This window comes from Sitophilus oryzae, unplaced genomic scaffold, assembly GCF_002938485.1.
Source record: "Sitophilus oryzae breed Bouriz unplaced genomic scaffold, Soryzae_2.0 scaffold_1167_pilon_pilon, whole genome shotgun sequence".
In the NCBI taxonomy this organism is placed as follows: domain Eukaryota; kingdom Metazoa; phylum Arthropoda; class Insecta; order Coleoptera; family Curculionidae; genus Sitophilus; species Sitophilus oryzae.
In genome coordinates, this window is record NW_022145801.1 from 3,096,179 (window position 1) to 3,117,463 (window position 21,285).

At 32.5% G+C, this 21,285-nt stretch overlaps 1 protein-coding gene across 1 annotated transcript in view; it reads right to left on the reverse strand.

Annotated features, from left to right (window-relative positions):
* The window catches only part of LOC115888778 (follistatin-related protein 5-like), a 198,144-nt gene that overhangs the window by 25,131 nt on the left and 151,728 nt on the right, over positions 1 to 21,285 (reverse strand). Inside the window, exons 2-3 of the mRNA XM_030908621.1 lie at positions 14,059 to 14,140; positions 744 to 965 (exon numbers count right to left, since the gene is read on the reverse strand). Coding sequence (XP_030764481.1) covers positions 744 to 822 — 79 coding nt within the window. The 5' untranslated portion in view covers positions 823 to 965; positions 14,059 to 14,140. The remainder of the gene's footprint in view (positions 1 to 743; positions 966 to 14,058; positions 14,141 to 21,285) is intronic.

Genomic DNA, 21,285 nt, shown 5'->3' on the forward strand with positions numbered 1-21,285 from the left:
GATATATTTTGACTTTTAAATTCATAAAAATATTTGAAACTTCTTACTACTACTTTCAAATGTATTTTATTGTATATTCGGTAGCTTCTTACAAACATTTTTTAGAAATAAAGTTAGTTTATGATATCTTAATATGCGTTTTATTAACAAAATAATAAAAAATAATTTTTGGTTTGTTTTGACGCTAGTGAGAACAGCCAATATACAGAGTGAGTCTTAAAAAAGTGCAAATATTTTTAGTGGTAGTATATTTTGAACTCAGAAACATGATTATGAGGTTTTTTCTCGAATTTTTTTTTTGAAAATCTGGAATTTTTAGAAAAAAAAATATTTTTTTTAGTTTTTAGTTAAAAACATAATTTCCTGATAATATGGCAATAGGTAGTAAATTAAATTTACCAGAATAAAAAACAGAAAGGATTCAGTGGTTCTCAAAATTTAAGCAAAAAATCAATTTTTTAGAAATTTTCAAAGTAAAACATTTCGGTTATTTTGGACTTATTTGAAAAACAGTGAAGAGAAAATATGTTTCTTTTATTGAGATCTACCAACCCTGAAAATATTTGCACTTATTTAAGACTCACCCTGTATATTCGAATTTCTTAAACTTATTGCCAACCAAACTATTACAATCTCTACTACTGTTTCTATAAGTTTTTTTATCGCATCTATAGTAATCAAATATAAGATAAATTATATTAAATTACTTATTATAATGTTCTATTAATAAGTCTAACTCTTACCATCATTGCCGAGTTTGGTACAGAAATTAGATGGCATTTGTGTGAGCCTCTGTTTTGTGCTACAAGCTGTACTGTGCATATGACAATGGCTTAGATACACTGTACCGTCCGATGCGCAGACTGGTCTGCGCGGTACGCATTTTTTTGAACATGCGCATTCGGGTCTGTCGTCACGAACTACACATTCTCTTCCACTAGGACAGTAGTGGGACAAACACGGATCTGAAAAGATAAAAATAAAAATTTAAGAATACTGTTAACTTTTAATAAATATAAATTATCTGGTATTTATTTTGTAAATAAATAGTATTGTGAATTTGAGTTGTCATCAAGTTTTGATTTTAATATAATTAAGATGATAGAAGTGAAAATATGCTTCCAATAATACTTTTTGAACGACATTCTACTACACAAAATCTTTTAAAAATTAAAAAAATATTAATTTATTAGAAACTATTTAAAAAATGCGATTAAGACGAAATAATCTCAATGACAGCTTATTCAATACAAGTTGCTAATATTTTTTGTTCGATTTTTTTAAACGAAGCTTCTATGGAGCTCAGAATTCGACTTAATACAAAAGTTAAACGAATATCTAGGAAGGTACGGAGATATTCATGCAAATGATTGGTCGGTAGGCTGGGTATGAATAGACTGTGACCACAATACCAAAAGAATGCTAGAAACTAATATGAAATTACATAAAAAAATTGGGTATATGACTTATAAACGTAGGTTATATTTTTTATTATATTAAAACAAAATTATGATAAGCATCATAAAAATATTATTGTAGTAACACTTTTAATAAACATACTAAAATAAATTAGATACGATCTTTAAGAATATTTGATCTAATTACTTTTCAATTTTATTTTCTATAAATCAACAAAGCCTAAATCAACCAAGCTACAGTTTGTTCAATTTATTGAGTTTCAGAATACCCGGAAAATTTATATTCAAATTAAGTTATCTGGTCCGATCTTTTATCTCTTTTAAAGCCTACGTCTTCATAATTTTAAAATTAAAACGTCATTTCAAAAACTCTTACAGATCACGCCAAATTATTACCTTTTAATTTTGATCGTATTTTCTTTGTTTTTTATTTACCAGTTTTTGGTTTAATTTATTTCAAAGTTGTTATTTTTCAAAAACAAGTTAAAATACAGGGTGGCGCACCTCATCCGCCTCGGTTGATTATACGAAAACGGAAAGATCTAGAAACATACATTTCTGAGGGTATATGTAGAGAGGTGATGTGCATATTTTAAAATTATTTTCAAATGTACAGGGTGTATCAGAACTAAGATCCATATCAAAGTTATATTTTTTCTTATGGAACACCCGGTATTTTATTTAATTTTTGGATTCTTGGGCATAAAATAAGGCATTTATTATAAGGGTTTAATATGTTTAAATGCTTTGGTTTTTCTTATGGATTTATATATATATATATTTAATATATATATATATATAAAATATATATATATATATATATATATATATATATATATATATATATATATATATATTTATATGGCATGTTATAATAAAAATTGTCAACACCCTGTACATTACTTTTCAGATTTAATTCTTGTGCTGACTTAGAAGCCAGAGAAATAAACTTTATTAAGTTTAAAACTGATTGCTTCCTTAAATTTATACAGGGGTATCAAAAATTGCTGGTCTATTTTAAATATTTATTTTACATACAAATTTCGTTACTTCAAATACAACACTATGTATTTTTTTAAAAATAAATCGAAGCAAATTTAAATGCTCTTTCAAACTATATTAGCGTTTCCTACACCTATCTGGCTCAGATTTCTAATAAAAAGTGATTTTTCAATAAAATGGCAATCAAGATGGCTGGTGTCGCCATTGCAATTTGCTAGTGACAGTTAGTAGCTATTTTCAAAATCGACAACAGTTTATGGACCTTATTTAAATTTATAACAGTTTACTTTTATTTAATTTACCTACAATAGTTTAGAGTAAGTATTATTTATAATTTTATCAAGAAAAATAAAGAAGTAGGCCTTTTTGATGTATATTACGATGACTTGTAGATAAATTGGATTTTCTATAACAATTAAGGCCAATTCATTTTCTTCACTTCCAACGACAGGTTTCTGCCTAATAGGGTTTTCATATACCACAAGCTCAGCGAAATAAGAGTTAGTTTTTCAAAGGAACGATTGTCAAAAAAATTCCTATTTGGATATCTTTGAGCATAAACCCTTCAGCAGCCAACAAGCCATTTGTCCTCAAAAAATAAAATCACTATAGTCAGATAGTGATAGATGTGTCTGTCATTTTAATTTCAAAGTAGTTTATTTTATTTTACAAAGAAAAAAGTTGGTACAACTGGAACGCATAGCAGGAAATTAATATATGTATTTAAAATTTGACTGACAAGTAACTTCAAAATATTGTGAAAAAACTGTACAAAACTGAAAAATGTAATCGAGTTATTTTATTTAATAAAAAACGGTATGTGTTAATACAAAACAAACAAAAACAAGACACCACATACCAAAAAATATAAAAAAGAACTATTTTTTACTTTCAAGCTTTGTGAAACTTCCCGCATTTATGATTATATTTATCAATATAATTTATGTACAAATACAAATTTGTAATATTCCGCAGGAGTAAATAAAACAATATAAATAAAACAAACCATTTTATTAATAATAACACTTACCAAATTTTATACCTCACAGGTTGATTAATTAACTTTAATCTTAATTTTTTTAAACCAGTACCTTTTGACATTATTTTTCTGCAGTACTAAAATTCATTATTTACCTATCGTGTGATGTCGATATTTTACAGCTACTCCAGTTTTTAGTATGGGTTTAGTATGGTCCTTCTACCATATTCGAGATGCACTTATCTACGACGAGATGGTATACGAACTTTATTGATAGTAACTTTCTTGGTGTATCTGTTTAAGACTTTCTGCCTGGGCAGCGAGTATTAACCATAAACTCAAATAAACTGTGCTCTGGGTTCTACAGTTAATTTTCACTCGATTTTTCCTCCACTTGACTTCAAAAGACACAAAACACACGTAATAGCACGAATCAAAATGCATCATCTTCCAAAAGGCAGGGTATTTGACACAAGTTGTCACAAAATTATAACTTATATTTGGCAAGACTTTGACAAACGTCAAAAATCTAAAGGCGAGTTCATACGCATCGGCGTCCGTTTGTTGTTCATCGTTCCGTCAAACCAATAAAATTGAAATACGATCTGTCATTTTTGAAATAAACCAATAAAACGGTTAAAAACAACAAGTGACGACGCATGACGAATTTATATTTAAACCCATCCATAGTTAACTTAAAAATTATTAGAAACTTTTTTTAGTAAAATAAATAGATTGGTATGGGACGTCATCTGCTTTTCTTCTGTCATCGTCTGTCGAAATCTTACCTGAGAAAAAAAAACAAAGTATAGTAACAAATCCATTCTTTCTGCCAGATACTGCTTCATTTTTCTTAATAAAGTAATAAATACTTACTTATTAACCTTATTGTAGGTAAATTAAATAAAAATAACCTGTTATAAATTTAAATAAAGTCCATAAACTAATATCGACTTCAAAAATAGCTACTAAGTGTAACTCGAAAGTTGCCATGGTCATACCAGCCATCTTGATTACAATTTTATTGAAAAATCGCTTTTTATTCAAAATCTGAGCCAGACAGGTATAGGAAACCCTAATATAGTTTTAACGAGCACTTAAATCTGCCTCGATTTATTTAAAAAAATACATAGTGTTGTATTTGAAATAACAAAGTTTTTATATAAAATAGATATTTAAAATAGACCAGCAATATTTGATACCCCTGTATACATTTAAAGAAGCAATAATTTTTTTTAGTAAAGTTTATTTCTCTGGCTTCAAAGTCAGCACAAGAATTATTCCTAAAAAATAATGTACAGGGTGTTCACAAATTTCTAACTAAAGAGGAGTACAATACAATATACAAATATTACAACTTCATTTCACTAACGTTATATAAATCTGGAGTTTACGCAAACCAGAAAAATATTTTTTAATGAACTCAAATCAGTTTTCCCTTATAGCTCAAAGTAAACGCGTTTCAGTTTGTTAGTATTTCTACTTAATTACATTTTTTAATTCTCGGCGCGACTCCATTTTTATACCGAAATAAAAGGAGTAAAAATTTAAACGGGATGCTAGTTAAGCGAGCATGAAGCATTTTTAAAATAGAATTTCATTTATATTTTAATGAGAAAATAAAATGCGTCCGTCAAAAATATCCGTCAGATTTTTCCCGGTTATTAAGTTTTGTGTATTTTTTGAACGGATGAAAATTCTAGGTAGGAACTAACTAATTTAATATTTAAGGTTAGCACTGCTCTGATGATTGACTACGTATGATTGGCCGAATGATCTGGAATGACTCATATCATTTGATTTGAGAGGTCACTTCCTGTTTAATCGGAAATGACTACAACTTCTGATTTTTAAATGGCACCCTCGGTATTTTTTTTTACTTTATTTGATAGAAAATGGCACTCTGAATAGAATGACATATCGTATGTCAACTTTTGAAATTTTCTCATATGGTTAATTTGAAATTGTAACATGCGGTTCATAACGATAATTTGACTCGAAATACCTAGTGTGTGGTACCAAATTATTCGTAAAAAAATGCTTTTTCCAAATTAAAGAGTGCGCCTATGAGCCACCCTCGTTCCATTTGAACAAATTGAGATATGATTAAAAATACGATTTGTGCATCTTTCAACCGACCAGGACAAGACACAAAAACATTATACGATCAAATCTATTTTTCCAAGGCTCCTTGAATAAAAATTAGTGCTTTTAACGCAACCATAGCACTCTAAATAGAAATTTAAAATAAGATTTTTTAAAAGCAAAAATGTCAAAAGTTAACATATGATATGTAATTCTATTCAGAGTGTCATTTTCTACCAAATAAAGTAAAAAAATAGCGAGGGTGCCATTTAAAAATCAAAAGTTGTAGTCATTTCCAGTGAAACAGGAAGTGACTAAAAACAATTGAATACGTCAATCAAAAAAAATTTACGTCATATACTAACATAGCAAATCTCGTTTTTTTATCTGAAAAAATGAAAAAGTTATAGGGGTGAGCCACTTTTGAGATGCACCCGGTATATAAAAAAGAACTATTTCTTATTTTCAAGCTTTAAGAAACTTCCTGCGTTTATTATTAAATTTTCAATATAACTTATGTACAAATAAAGAAAATTAGTATTGCACAGGAATAAATAAAACACAACATAAATAAAACAAAATATTTTCTTAATAACAATACTTACTGAATTTTATACCTTAAAGTTGATTAGCTAACTTTAATCTTAGGTAATTTTTTTAACCATTATCTTTTGACATTATCTTTCGACTATACTTTTGACTAAAATCCATTGTTTACTTATCGTGTGATGTCGTTATTTTACACATTTGTCGCTACTCCTGTTTTTAGTACCATATACGATATGATATACAAACTTTATTGATGGTAACTTTATTGGTGTATAAGACTTTCTGTCTGGGAACCGAATATTAACTATAAACTCTGCACTGGGTCTACACTTCATTTTCCCTCGATTTTCATCCACAGCCTCAAAAGACACAAAACACACGTAAAAACGCGAAAAAAATTACAAAAAAAAATCGCATATGTTTATAATCTTCTAAAACGCAGATTATTTGACATAATTTGACACAAATTTATAACCTATAATATTGACAAGCCTCAAGCTTCTTCTTCTTCTTTCTTCTTAAACTCTCCTTTTCAGGAGAGAGTTGCGTTGCCTAGGCTGTCAGGACCATTCTGGCAAAGTACTTTTCTGCTTTTCTTTTTTCTTTTTTTTTTGGGTGGTCATGTTTTATGAACTTTCACCGATTTATCTTTCTTAACGACTAACAAAAAAAAACCTTTTAAACCTTTTTTATTGTGTTTTATAGATAAAATACTAAAATGTTTACCCATTTTTTTTGTTGCTTTTAATTTTTTATTTTAGTAATTTTAGTAAATTCTTAGTTATTTCCTTCTTAATTTTTTGATTTATTAATTTTTTTTAACTAAATTTATTGAAAGAAATAAATCTAATGCATAAGCTATACCTATTCTGCTTATATTCTAATCATTGAAATTTTGATTGAAATTAAATTATATAGGGTGGCGCGTCATATACAACGCGGTTTTTGCAAGGAGAACAAAAGTTTGTATTGAAGTGAAATTTTGTGAGCTTATGTAAGTCAATTGAAAATATTTTCTAAAATTATGTAGGGTTCTACAGGGTGTCCGCAAAAAAAGTTACACATCAAAATTGTGTTTTTTGTCATGGAACACCCTATATATTAATTGATTTTTGGATTCTAGTAAAAAAATAAAGGCAAGTTTCATTAGAAAAGTATATAACTAAAATGTATAGTTTTTGAAATACATTCACCGGCACGAAAAATGGGCACTTTAAAACTTTGATGTAATTTAAAGTTTGTTTTAGTGGGCCGATTTTGATGATTTTTTAAGCAGTATATAGCCAAATTATTTGACTTTTTAGTATCCCTAAATTAAAAATGAAACTCTCCATCTGTTAATTATTGTAATATTATTAAACAAAATGTTGATATTTTGGTGAAAGTTTGAAACACCCTGTGGAATATGTTGAAACAGCAAGAAATTTAGAAATAATTTTATCATGTAGATACATCTTTTCTCGATAGTTTTTTTGGTTCGTCTCATTATCTTTATTTTTGTTGGAGATATTTGCTTTATAACAAACTAACATTTTTTTGTAATTTTTACATTCACTGAGCTTAAAACCATGCCTTTGCTTTTAGTCCTCGTCAACAGATCTAGTAAGTTCTGGTCCCGAAGCAGGCATTCTTGGCATAAGAATTGCTTCATTTAGTCTTCTTCTTATAGTCCGTTAGTTAATAATATGTACCTTCCTTAGGTGCAATTCATTATAAATTTGAAAAGCTAGCAAACGGCGGTTTCTTAGCGATAAACTTACAATAAGTCGATCGTCTCGATTAGAAGTTCTCATACGAAGGTTCCTAGACATCTAGATTGACGTCCTTATGAACGTGGTCATAATTCAAAAACCACTCAGTATACTCTATGGAGTTAAGGTATTTTTGGAACCGAAATTTTATAGCAGATTCACTGAACTAAACAAATATAAAGCATTTTATTTGAAAAACTAAAACTTAAGTGTAAAAATATATTTGACTCACCCTGTATATACAGGGTGTCCCAGAAATAAGTGCAAATATTTTAACTGGTAGTATAGTTCAACCCCAGAAACACGCCTATGAGGTTTTTTTTGCGAAAAAAAAATGTTGAAAATTTAAAATTTTTCTTGACATTTTCCGGGAAATTTGAAAACACATTTTAGTGCCACTTGTTTATTCACCTGAGATTTCTCTACGGTGTATCTAAACCTTGCAGTGTTGCAACCTCCTATGTTATCCACATTCTACATAGTTCTACATTTATAAATTCATAGACAAATTTCTACTCAAAAATTAGGAATGTTAAATTTAATCTTTTATCAGTGCTCATTACTAATAATTATTATAGAAAAAAAACACATTAATTATTTTTAGTACTTACCCTTTCAATGAAAACTTAACAAAAACCACCGAAAATTAACTAAAAGGCTAAAACATTACGTTTATGACGTTTACGAAAATGATTCATCATATTATTCACAACCAGGTCACAAAAAAGAAATTCCTAAAATGTTTATCGTAATTTAGAATCGATTAATTTCTGTTTTGTTTGTTTTCTTTCATGTTTCTCTGTTTTATTTCAACCACTGATTTACAAAACACCTTGAAAAGCGCACATTACTTTGAATACCGTCTCTTATCGCCACTTTACGAACTACTTTCAATCTAAGAAAATACATGTTTCACTCAACAATTTTAAATACGTATTTTGTTTTTTCGCTATTTTTCGATGTATTTCGACAGCCCAACCGTCGCGCGTCGGCCAAGAGTGCCACGTGTCAACTGGTCCTTAGAGCCGCGCCGTCGTGGCGGGCTTGCGTCAGACGACGATGTTAAGCAACGTTGCCGTAGTTACAACAATTTCAAATTCAAGACATTCGAAGCAATCAAATTCGTATTAAATTTTAAAAATAAAACAGAGAAACAGAAAAGGAAACAAACAAAACAAAAATGAATTGATTATTCGTCGGGCTGTTTTCGATATATTGAATTCTGTATTACGATAAACATTTTAGAAATTTCTTTTTTGTGACCTTATCAATAATCAATTCATTTGTGTTTTGTTTGTTTCCTTTCATGTTTTTCTGTTTTATTTTTAAAATTTAATAAGAATTTGATTGCTTCGAGTGTCTTGAATTTGAAATTGTTGAAACTACGGCAACCTCGCATGACGCAAGCTCGACACGCCGGCGCGACAAAGGAGCAGTGAGCAGTTACCAACCAGTAATGCGCGACTGTTTTTGCCGACGGTTGGGCTGTCGACGGAATTGTCGAAATACATCGAAAAGATAGCGAAAAAACAAAATACGTATTTAAAATTGTTGAGTGAAACATGTATTTTCTTAGATTGAAAGTAGTTCGTAAAGTGGCGGTAAGAGACAATAATTCAACATTTATTTATTCAGAAAGGTATTCAAAGTAATGTGTAATGTGTGCTTTTCAAGGTGTTTTGTAAATCAGCGGTTCAAATTGTGATGAAGCCTATATGAAAATAATGTGTTAAGTTAAAAATGGGGACTGTTATTTTAACAGTTTTTATAATAGCATGTACAAGTAAAGCAGCACAATGAAGTGTATTTTAGTTAAGTGTGCATCGAAAAAGAGAACTGTCGCAGTTACATTGATCTGCCATAAGTATCTTTTTTAATGTTGGGTAAGTTTTTTAATTTAACTTTTTTAACTTTTAAAAATTTAACTTTTAATTTATTTTATGTAATAATATCACAATCTTAAAAATGTAATGCATCTCTGCAAACTCCTCAGGTGTTCTGATTTTATAACTTACTTTTAAACATATACTTTCTTGTCCATATGGCAACACAGTGCGTCGAATTAACTGAAATCCGGGCTAGATCCGGGTAATTGGATGTAGTTGTCAATATCTGCCGGCGGTCCTCAAAATGTTGCGATTATTTTTTTAAAATTTCAAAGTTAAATAACTCGGTTATTTTCAATTTATTTTAAAAATGGTAAAGAGAAAATAAGTTTATTTTGACCAGATCTACCACCCCTTAAAATATCTGCACTCATTTCTGGGACACCCTGTATATAAAAATATTTTTGAAATGTAAACTACTATTAAACACATATTTTGTAAGAGATTTGGAGTGAAAATCTCATATAGAAACCCTGATACAGAACTTTTTCGGAACACGGAGCCATCTTGTAGGTATGCATTTGTATATGTGTGTTTATTTAAATACTAAAGTGAAAGCAACGAATTTAAATGGGTAAACGTTGTAATATATTTTATTAACAATACAATGCCAAAATATTTATAAAAAATCGTTCACAGTAAATGAATTCCGAGGTTTGTATCCCATAAGGGCTTAAGGGCACTCCACTAAAGCGTGCTGTCTGAAAGATGGTTTAGTTTCAGACCTAATTTATTTAAAAATTAATTTTCTGTATAATTTTTTCTTCGTTAATTTGTTCAGAAAACCTTTATTTAATAGTATATCTTTTAGTTCTAAAATATTCGAAATTAAATTACTATATCTCACTATTTACTTATCACAATAAGTGGTAAACCGTTATTACAAGCGTAAAATTAATACCTTAGTTAAACCACTATCTCTCTTGTTTCTAAACGGTCTGTAATAGAGGAAGATTATATCTACGGTGTAAATAAAGCAGGCAATATTGTTGTCACAACAAACCCAAACTAGCGACCGCATCAGATTTATTACCAGAGATTATGACAGCTCTGATAACGTTTATTATTTAATCTGAAATATAAACAAATTGTTCTACACACTGTTAATTGAAATTTAAAATTTTGAGAGTTAAGAAAAATTATTAATAATATTAGTATACACAGTAGGTAGACACTCACACGGTAAACATCGCGGTCAGAGTGTTTACCGTCGTTAAAATTTTTAATAAAGCAAGTTTTTATACGAAACCAATACTAAGTCAAAATGAATAAACAATGCAAGATTTGCAAGGAAACCGTTAATCGAAAGAAACCCGGAATGCAACAGCAGCAATGGAGGTCATTCTAGATCTAACAACACTGCACATTGTCGTCGGTAGTTATGCCAATGCGACAATGATTAGAATGGCCACTAACGGAATTAGTACTGGGAGAATTGTCAGATCAGGGGCTTGGAACACCCTCAAAAAGGAAATACCACTCCTGCAACTCCCAGTGGACGATATGCCAAGAACGTACAACTTTGAGAAACATCTCAATGTAATATTGAGCAATAAAAAGGATTGGAAGAGCGAAACGCTTGCCCAGCAGTTAAAAGACCATACCATAACTTGGTATACTGATGCTTCCAAAACCAATACGGGAACAGGGATCGGAGTATTCGGAGAGCTAAATACTCCGAACCAATGGGCACTTACCCTAGTATCCTACAGGCAGAAATCTACGCTATCGAAAGATGCGTACAGCTTATCTTAGATAGGAACTATCAGAAACAAGAAATAGCCATCTTGTCTGATAGTCAAGTAGCGTTAAAAGCGATCAACTCAGTATCAATCAATTCGAAATTGGTCAAAAATGCATAGAGAAGCTGAATAAATTAGGCAAAGAAAACAAAGTCCTCCTACTCTGGGTGCCTGCTCACCAAGGGATAGAAGGCAATGAAAAAGCAATAATCTAGCTAGAAAGGAGCGAACACTCCACTAACTGGACCAGAACCGTTCTGCTTTCCAAGTGGTAACCAACTCAAGGCGGAACTCAAGAACTTGGAAGATTCCATCCGCAACCTGGAATGGAAATCTTGCCACGGTCTAAGACACTCGAAGAAGTTTCTGAGGGCTTATGATCAAGAAAAATCACAGATCTTCGTAATATAAGATAAGTAAGAACAATCTTCGGATTGTCACGGGGTTTTTAACAGGACACTGTCTCCTCAATGAACACCTCAGTAGATTGAAACTAAGAAGAAACGGCGAATGCAGATTCTGTGGGGAAGATGGGGAAACACCAGTACACCTCATCACTGAGTGCGCCGAGACGACAACCATTCGTGCCATGAATTTTGGTACGTGAAGACTGATATTGGAGATGGAGAACTACCTCTATAGAACTGTCACAAATAATTTTTGTTATGTTCCATTTTGTATATGTATATCTTTATGTTTTATTGTATATTACTTGCTGATTTAAGTATATTGTGGATGCTATTTTGGTACTACGTACTGTTTGCACCCCCTAACACTCAATAAATAAATAAATAAACGTCTTATCAAAATAATAATCTCTTTATCAATTAATGGGTAATCTAAAATTTAGATTTTAATAAATTACACAGGGTGAGTCTTAAATAAATGTAAATATTTTCAGGGCTAGTAGATCTCGATAAAAGAAACGTATTTTCTCTTTGCCGTTTTTCAAATAAGTCTAAAATAACCGAGTTATTTTACTTTGAAAATTATAAAACAATTTTTTGCTTGAATTTTGATAACCACTGAATCTTTTCTGTTTTTTTTTCTACTACTTATGTTCCCATATTATCAAGCAATTATGTTTTTTAACTAAAAACTAAAAAAAATTCCAAAATTTTTTTCAAAAAATTACAAATTTTAATTTTTTTTTCGAGAAAACCCTCATAGACATGTTTCTGGGATTAAAATGTACTACCCCTAAAAATATTTGCACTTATTTAAGACTCACCCTGTATAACTCATAATAATTATTATAACATAGATTTTCATAATTTTACTTACTATGATTTACACTTTGTTTTTGATTACAGAAAAATTGGCATAATACTTATTATTATAATCACTGACAAATACTACTTTATAAAGCAAAGTTATCTGAAATATACAAACAAAATGCAAACAGAAAAATGCTAGGTTATTGAATGTAGAATGTAGAACGTTTAGGAGGGGAGTTAACCACCGCGACCTTACAGATCTATTGCGTGTTCCTCTTTCTTGAGTTATAACGAGTTATAAAATATACATAATAACTCATAATAAAGTCTCAGGGCTTTAACAAAAGCCAGTATCTGAGACGGCTCTACAGAGATCAGCTCTCCATCCTCGATATCAGCGGTATCAAAGTTCATGGCACGAACGGTCGTCGTCTCGGCGCACTCAGTGATAAGGTGGTCTGGTGTTTCCCCATTTTCCTCACAGAATCTGCATTGTTGTTTCTCAGCTTAAGCCTACTGAGGTGTTGAGGAGACAGTGTCCTGTTAGAGACCCAGTGACAATCCGAAGATTGTTTTTATTTAAATCATGGAAAATCTTGGAGGATTTTTCTCGATCGTAAGCTCTGAGGAACTTTTTCGAGTGTCTTAGACCGTTGGAGGACTCCCATTCCAGGTTACGGATGGAGTCTTTCAGGTTCTTCATTTCCGCTTTTAGATGGTTACCGCTTGGAAAACAGAACGGTTCTGGTTCAATTAGTAGAGCGTTCGCTCCCTTTCTAGCTAGATGCTTTTTCATTGCCTTTTATCCTTTGGTGGGCAGGCACCCAGAGTAAGACTTTTCTCAGCTTCTCTAGGCATTCTTTGGCCAACTTCTAATTGATTGCAATACTAAGTTGATTGCGTTTAGTGCTGCTTGACTATCGGAGAAGATGGCTATTTCCTGTTTTCGATAGTTCCTATCTAAGATAAATTGTACGCATTTTTTAATAATCTAGATTTCTGCCTGAGAGATGCTGGGGTAGGTGCCCATTGATTCAGAGTATTTAGTTTTCGACCCAAATACTCCCTGCTTTCCCTGCTTTGGTTTTAAATTGCTAGGTTGCCCCTAATTTATTTAAAACGTTTGTTTATAATGTTTTATTTTAATGACTATAGTTAATTTATTTCATTTCTTTTCACTGCACTTATTTTATTTGAAAATATTGTTCGATATTTTTTATCTGTTAATATAGAATGTGTATTTGTTTCAGGGAATAAATGGTATATCAATAATTCGTAATACCTTAACTCAGAATTAAAAAATCATACGATATATACATACCAACACCAGAGTTGTTTATTTATTAGTTAAGCACTTGGAGTTTTTTCTTTAATAGTATATTTTGCAATAATTGTTGTTTAAAACTATAAATAATTAAAAATTACTTACCGTTTTCTAATAAAGGTGATGTTGACGTTTCTAGGGTATCGGTTGAAAAGCCGTTCTTTTGTTGCGTATCTATTGTATCAATCTGTAACAAACAAAATATAATTTATTGAAATATCAAAAAAAAAATAAAACACTAAAATAATAAAATAACTTTAAATAATACTAAAAAAAGTTGTGAGATGGCATGTAAAACTAAGTCAGTTGTTTCAGTTAGTGTCTATAAAGGCACCTATTCAACAACTTTGTCATAAATGATCTATTCAATTACCTATCAATACTTATTATGGGTGACCGTGTCATAAACAATGTACTTAAGTATAGAGTATTTAAATTAGTAGAATATGTTGGCCGTGCAATTGCCCGAAGCTATTATAATTATTATAGAAATAAAGATGTCTATAATATTTATAATGACGACCGCGCGCGCGTTATACGAAAATCTTGTGGCGCCTTTTTGGAAAGTCCATGAAAAATGCTAAATGGTGATCATAAAGTTTTAAAGGTGAAATTGAAAAACTACCCCTTACACGAAAAATTAGGTGGATATTAATGAAAAAAGTGATTTTTATTAGCATAAGTTACAAATTGGGACCCAGCTAAATGAGGCAAATGAGGTATTTTTCAAACCACCCCGACCCATCCCTAGGTGCCACCCCCTCACTTCTAATCTCATCCATTTTGAAACCATTGCCATTTTGAAGCTAAAAATAAAAAATGTAGATAAGAAAAAAGGCAACACAAAGATGTTTTACTAATCGTTCAGCCTAATTTTGCGATAAGCAAATTCTTCCTTATCAATTATTTTTTTCTTTCAACAAACAGGAATCTTAAAACGGCATATCTTTGCGTTTTTGCCTTTTTGTCTTCTATCGATTTTCAATCGTTTGCAAATTTGGTGGTATTTTAAACCTTTATTTGATTCGCTTATTTGAAAGAAAAATGGTTTATACTGTGGAAGAAAGAATTCAAATAGTTTTTCTTTATGGTGCTGAAGGTAGGTGCTATTTGAGAACGGTCCGTGCTTTCAATGAGAGAAATCCGGACAAAAACGTAAGTCACGTTTATGTTAGACATTTGATTCTAAAGTTTCAAGAAACTGGATCGGTCAAAAATATAAAAAGGACAGGGCCCAGGGTACCGAATGAAGAAATGCAGATGGAAGTTATTGGTCAGGTATTGGTCAACCCAGAAGCATCAACACGCCAGTTGGCATCAATCACAGGTATACCTCGAACATTTGTCAGAAGAGTATTGAAAATGCACAAATTCCATCCCTACAAAATGAAGATTCTGCAGTAACGTGGCGACGACGATCGAGATAGAAGGATTCAGTTCTCTGGGTTGTTGCCATTTAAGATTTTCAAGTGAGTAGGGGTGCCGCCTAAGGGGTAGGTCGGGGTGGTTCAAAAAATACGTCATATGTATTCCCCCTCGATATTATAGAAACGGTATTTTTTATTTTTTTTTTGATATCTGTTTTGGTTTAAAAATTATAGCCATTGTAAGTTTTCAGTGGCCCACATGACGACCAGTTCTTCTACTACTTTGTCGATTCCACTCAATAGCCCTAACCTAACCAGCTAGGTTACTGCTTCGCCTTAAAGTGTGACCAATCCACCTCCATTTCCTAAGTTTGATCTCGTTATACACCTGCCTCTGGTCGGTTAAGCAAGTCAAGCTCCCCATAAATCCTCATTTCTGATAGTTTTCAATCACCATACCAAACCAAATTTGCTGCTTCTTTATAAAGATGGTGGGTTATGAATAAATATTTCTTTTTTATTTTCTTTAAAGACCATTAATTCTAGCTGATATCAACTGACATGCATCCGGGTCAATTTCTCGATTAAATTAATATTCAACCAAACGTCTTAAGCCGCAAGATAGAGACATTCACTCGTTCCATGGCAAATATTTAACCACCACGGTGGTGAAAGGAGCGAGCGGTGGAGTTTTGCTGAATATTAATTCGAATTCCCCATTTTATTGTTGTGTCGGAATGTCGGCATTGCATTTGCCCTCTCGTCTGGCGGTTTAATGGAGTTCCTCGGTCAGCCATTAAGTTTTGGGCACGTTCCCGCTTTAGGAATACATTTGTAAGGATTAGGCATTGGATCTGACGGCAGAAGTAAGTAAATATGTGTTAGAATATGTGTTTTTATTGAACTAAGCCTAGAAAAATATACTTTTTGAAGTGAAACTTCTTTAAGCGTGTTGGGGTAAAAATGCAATGCCGTGACACACGGTCTTGAATGACGGCCGTGACGCGCGATGTAATGTGGGGAAAAGTGGTAGCGGCAGTGTTGCCACAGCTACCTTATCCCGGGTAGATTTAGACCCCTGTGTAAAACAATTTAACCCCGCTATCTCGTGATAGTGGGTAACAGTCTGTGCCATACGCGGCTAAGAAAATCACTATAATAAACTTGATACTGTACCAATCTTGTTTTCTTGCATATTTTCATCGATAGATTTGTAGCTTCTGAATAACGGTCTAATTAAAACATCTGGCTCATTTGCCAGCTTAGAATTATTATTACCGTGAAATGGGGTGACTTTGCCAAATTCCGTCCGAAAATATGTTAGACGTAGCCGTAGCCACTACTTGAAAAGAACGCGTTATGTGTTATCGGTAAATTATGGATGGAGGCGCCCCACGTCTCGGAACGTCGCTAAACGCTTGCCGTCAGTTGCGATGTAGCATTTACAGTGCTGTGAAGCCAAATCTGTTTTTAAAGCCTATTTTGTGCGTTTCAAACTTCTACGTGGCTGCAATAGCTAACCACGTTATATTGAGGTAAGTATTATGCAGAAGTTCGTTATAATATTGAGGGTGATGAAGCATATTTTACGTAATTATGCTTTTAAATGGGGTGGGTTTGGTCTATCAATAAGAATAAGGAAGAGGGCAAAGACACCCCATATAAGCAACTAACTTTGCCCATCCAGTTTTTTACTTTTTATATATATATATATATATATATATATATATATAAATAAATAAATAATATTTTCTTGCCTTTAGCTGTGTATTTTTTCTAATTTCGAAAAATCGAAAGTAGAGAAAAAATTAAAAAAAATAAAAAGTAAAAAGAAAATTGTTTTGCTTGTCGTAAAGGGGGGAACCAAGCTCCACTCCCACAACCGGTTTCTGGGCCTACCCTTCATCAGGTGGGCTGTCCAGGGGCTGGTTCTCACCGATACGGCAAGCAAAACTTCTTCTATATCAACAGACGATGTCGTAAAGTGTCGGTGAGATATTAGTGCATCTCCCGTCAAAAGATGGTAAAGAGCGTTTTTCGGCCCGACGTTTACGACAAGCAAAACAATTTTCTTTTTACTTTTTATTTTTTTTTAATTTTTTCTCTACGTTCGATTTTTCGAAATTAGAAAAAATACACAGCTAAAGGCAAGAAAATATTATTTATTAATATACACTAAAGCTGTAAGAATTTTGTTCATTTCATATATTTGAGCGGGCCGAAAAACGCTCTTTACCATCTTTTGACGGGAGATGCACTAATATCTCACCGACACTTTACGACATCGTCTGTTGATATAGAAGAAGTTTTGCTTGCCGTATCGGTGAGAACCAGCCCCTGGACAGCCCACCTGATGAAGGGTAGGCCCAGAAACCGGTTGTGGGAGTGGAGCTTGGTTCCCCCCTTTACGACAAGCAAAACAATTTTCTTTTTTACTTTTTATTTTTTTTAATTTTTCTCTACGTTCGATTTTTCGAAATTAGAAAAAATACACAGCTAAAGGCAAGAAAATATTATTTATTAATATACACTAAAGCTGTAAGAATTTTGTTCATTTCATATATTTGAGCGGGCCGAAAAACGCTCTTTACCATCTTTTGACGGGAGATGCACTAATATCTCACCGACACTTTACGACATCGTCTGTTGATCTAGAAGAAGTTTTGCTTGCCGTATCGGTGAGAACCAGCCCCTGGACAGCCCACCTGATGAAGGGTAGGCCCAGAAACCGCTTGTGGGAGTGGAGCTTGGTTCCCCCCTTTACGACAAGCAAAACAATTTTCTTTTTACTTTTTATTTTTTTTAATTTTTTCTCTACTTTCGATTTTTCGAAATTAGAAAAAATACACAGCTAAAGGCAAGAAAATATTATTTATTAATATACACTAAAGCTGTAAGAATTTTGTTCAATTCATATTACCACTTATAGCATAGACCATGCGCATTTGAGAAAATACAACAATTTTTGAAATAAACACGATTTAAAGTTCAGAATTAGGCAAAGTCACCCCACTTTACGGTATTTTTAGAGTTAGTAACTCGCATTTTTCTTCCCCTAGGAGATGCAAGACCTTGTCGTTGATGGCGAAGCTCCTGGTCAGGTGCTGGGGGGAATTCCCCTAGCGCCTGGCTCGGTCTAAGAAGCATCTCATTGTCTTGTCCCTGGCTGTAGTGCACAACCTAACCTAACGATGCCGGACGGGGCTACCCCTGTCCGTCATACCAGGCACCCTCTACTGATTGTGGTCATGTCTCGCGGGTAGAGTGATACACAAGCTACAAGTGGCACACAAGCTACCACCTTCTCCAGCAAGGGTCGGAAGCCTACGTCTAGACCCAATAAGCGACACAAGCTACCGTTTCGTCTACCCGGCCTGGGTCAACCAGGCGGGCTAGACGATCCTCTGAGAGTAGGTTTTAGCGGAGCAGAAGCACGGAGGTAACTCTTAAGATTTAACTTTAAGATTTAAGGTTATGGTTCAATACAGTTGCAAAAAGGTAGTGACTCGACGTCCTACCAACGTAAGAATAAGGAAATCTAAACTACGTTGGAATTAGTAAAACAGACGACGTTTGCATAACGTTGGAATAGGTCCTGAAACTGACGTCGGAAAACTATATATTGTCCAACGTTGTAACTACGTTGTCCGAATCACCTAAAGATCACTTAAGCAAAAAAGGTTAGAAGACAACGTTTATTCGACGTCGCAGAAGCTTCCTACTTTGCTGTAGTACTAGTCCAACGTCGGCACAACGTTATAAAAACGTTTAAATTTATTTTAATACCTAAGGTAGGGAGCTAACTATTTTTTGTAACTAATCCAACGTTGTGTTTAGTAAACATGTGGTCGCAAGTCGTGAAAATGCTACTTGGGGGCCCCTATACTTCAAAACACTGTGCGTCGCTTCGGGAACGAGATGTCCCAGGATCGTATCCCAACCCAAACAATTTTTTTTATTTTTTTACAGCTGTTTTTATTTTTTTATTTATTTTTACTTTTTATTTATTATGTTTTTATTTTTTTTATTTTAGTTGTCGGTAATAGCATTAATTGATTGCGTTGGTTAGTCTCTGGGGTAAGTTTTTTTTTGTGTAGATTGCACGCGAAATACCCGACCGATTATTGTTTATGCGCGTGCAGAACTGCGAAATTAAGGGACGACAAACGGCAATGTTGGATATGTGAGTTGGCTAGTGGGACGTAGAAGCTAGTATTAAAATCACTCATCAGTCAGAATAACTGTCTGTTATTTTAATTCATGGCGAAATCGCAAAGTCAGTCATTTTGAGGGTTTCGTACCTCAATATGAAAAAACGGAACCTTTATATGATCACTTTGTTGTCCGTCCGTCCGTCTGTCTGTCAAGACCCTGTATCTCGGGAACGCGTGGGGGTATCGAGTTTAAATTCAAATTATAAACTCGGGTCTACAGTTTCTTGAAGCTGTGAAAAAATCAAACTTCTAAGTTAACATAAAAAAGGATACGATTTATGTCGCAAAAAAAGTCTATTTCGACACTTTCAAGGGAATCAATAAAATCATAAAAATATAGTCTTCACACGGAATTCTCGGTGGGCGAGTCCGACTGGACTGATTTTTTCTCCGGATGTCGTTTGACAAAACCTTCCCTGACTCCCGGCCGGACTTTAGATACATAGTTATTGACTTGAAACGTATGTAAACTGTCACTAAATACATGTAAATCAATATCCTGATTGACATTTTCAGAGCACAATTTCTATAAATTTAGCATATTCTCTGGTAATTACGCTACAATATGACCGTCCCTGTAAGCTTAAACTACAAACTAATTCCTGCATAGAGTTAATTAACAGGAGAAGCTCGGACATAAATAAAGTACGTCCTGCTGAAATTTGAATTCGCCCATTTCTCTGGTGGTTATATCGAATAGCCATGGAACGACGATACCACTACGTATAATACATTGTATATTTTAATGGAGTATATTTAGTTATTTAAACTATATATTTAGTTTAATAGTGTTACAGTCTTTATTAGAGCTTCGTGATAATAAAAGGAAATCAGTGCCTCCGTTGATTATACGAAAACGTAAAGATGTAGAAACAAAATATTTTATGGGTATATGTGGCGAGGTAATGTGCACAATTTAAAAATATTTTGAAATGTACAGGGTGTTTCAGAACTAAGATCCATACCAAAGTTATATTTTTTCTTATGGAACACCTGGTATTTTATTTCATTTTTGGATTCTTGGGCCCAAAAAAGGTATTTATTATAAGGGTTAAATATGTTTAAAATCTTTGGTTTTTGAGATATTTCAAGATATTTAAATTTGCATGCTACAATAAAATAGATTATTAACACCCTGTACATTACTTTTCAGAATTAGTTTTTGTGCTGAGTTTAAAGGTAGAGAAATAAACTTTAGAGAAAAATTTTATTCCTTCCTTAAATATATACAGGGGTATTAAAAATTGCTGGTCTATTTTAAATATTTACTTTACATAAAAACTTCGTTATTTCAAATGCAACACTATGTATTTTTTTTAATAAGTCGAAGTAGATTTAAATGCTCTTTCAAACTATATTAGGGTTTCCTATACCTATCTGGCTCAGATTATGAATAAAAATTGATTTTTCAATAAAATTGTAATCAAGATGGCTAGTGTTGTTATGGCAAGTTTCCAGTGACAGTTAGTAGTATTTTCAAAATCGGAATTAGTTTATGGACTTATTTAAATTTATAACAGTTTACTTTTATTTAATTTACCTACAGTAGTTTAATAAATAATATTTATTAAATATTTGTATATTATTCTATCAGGAAAAACGAAGAAGTTTGAATTATTTTACGATGACTTGTAGATATATGGATTTTCTATAAAATAGCCAATTACGGCAAATTCATTTTATTCACTTCCAACGACAGGTTTCTGCCTAATCTAATAAGTTTTTTATAAACCACACTACCAGCTCTGCGA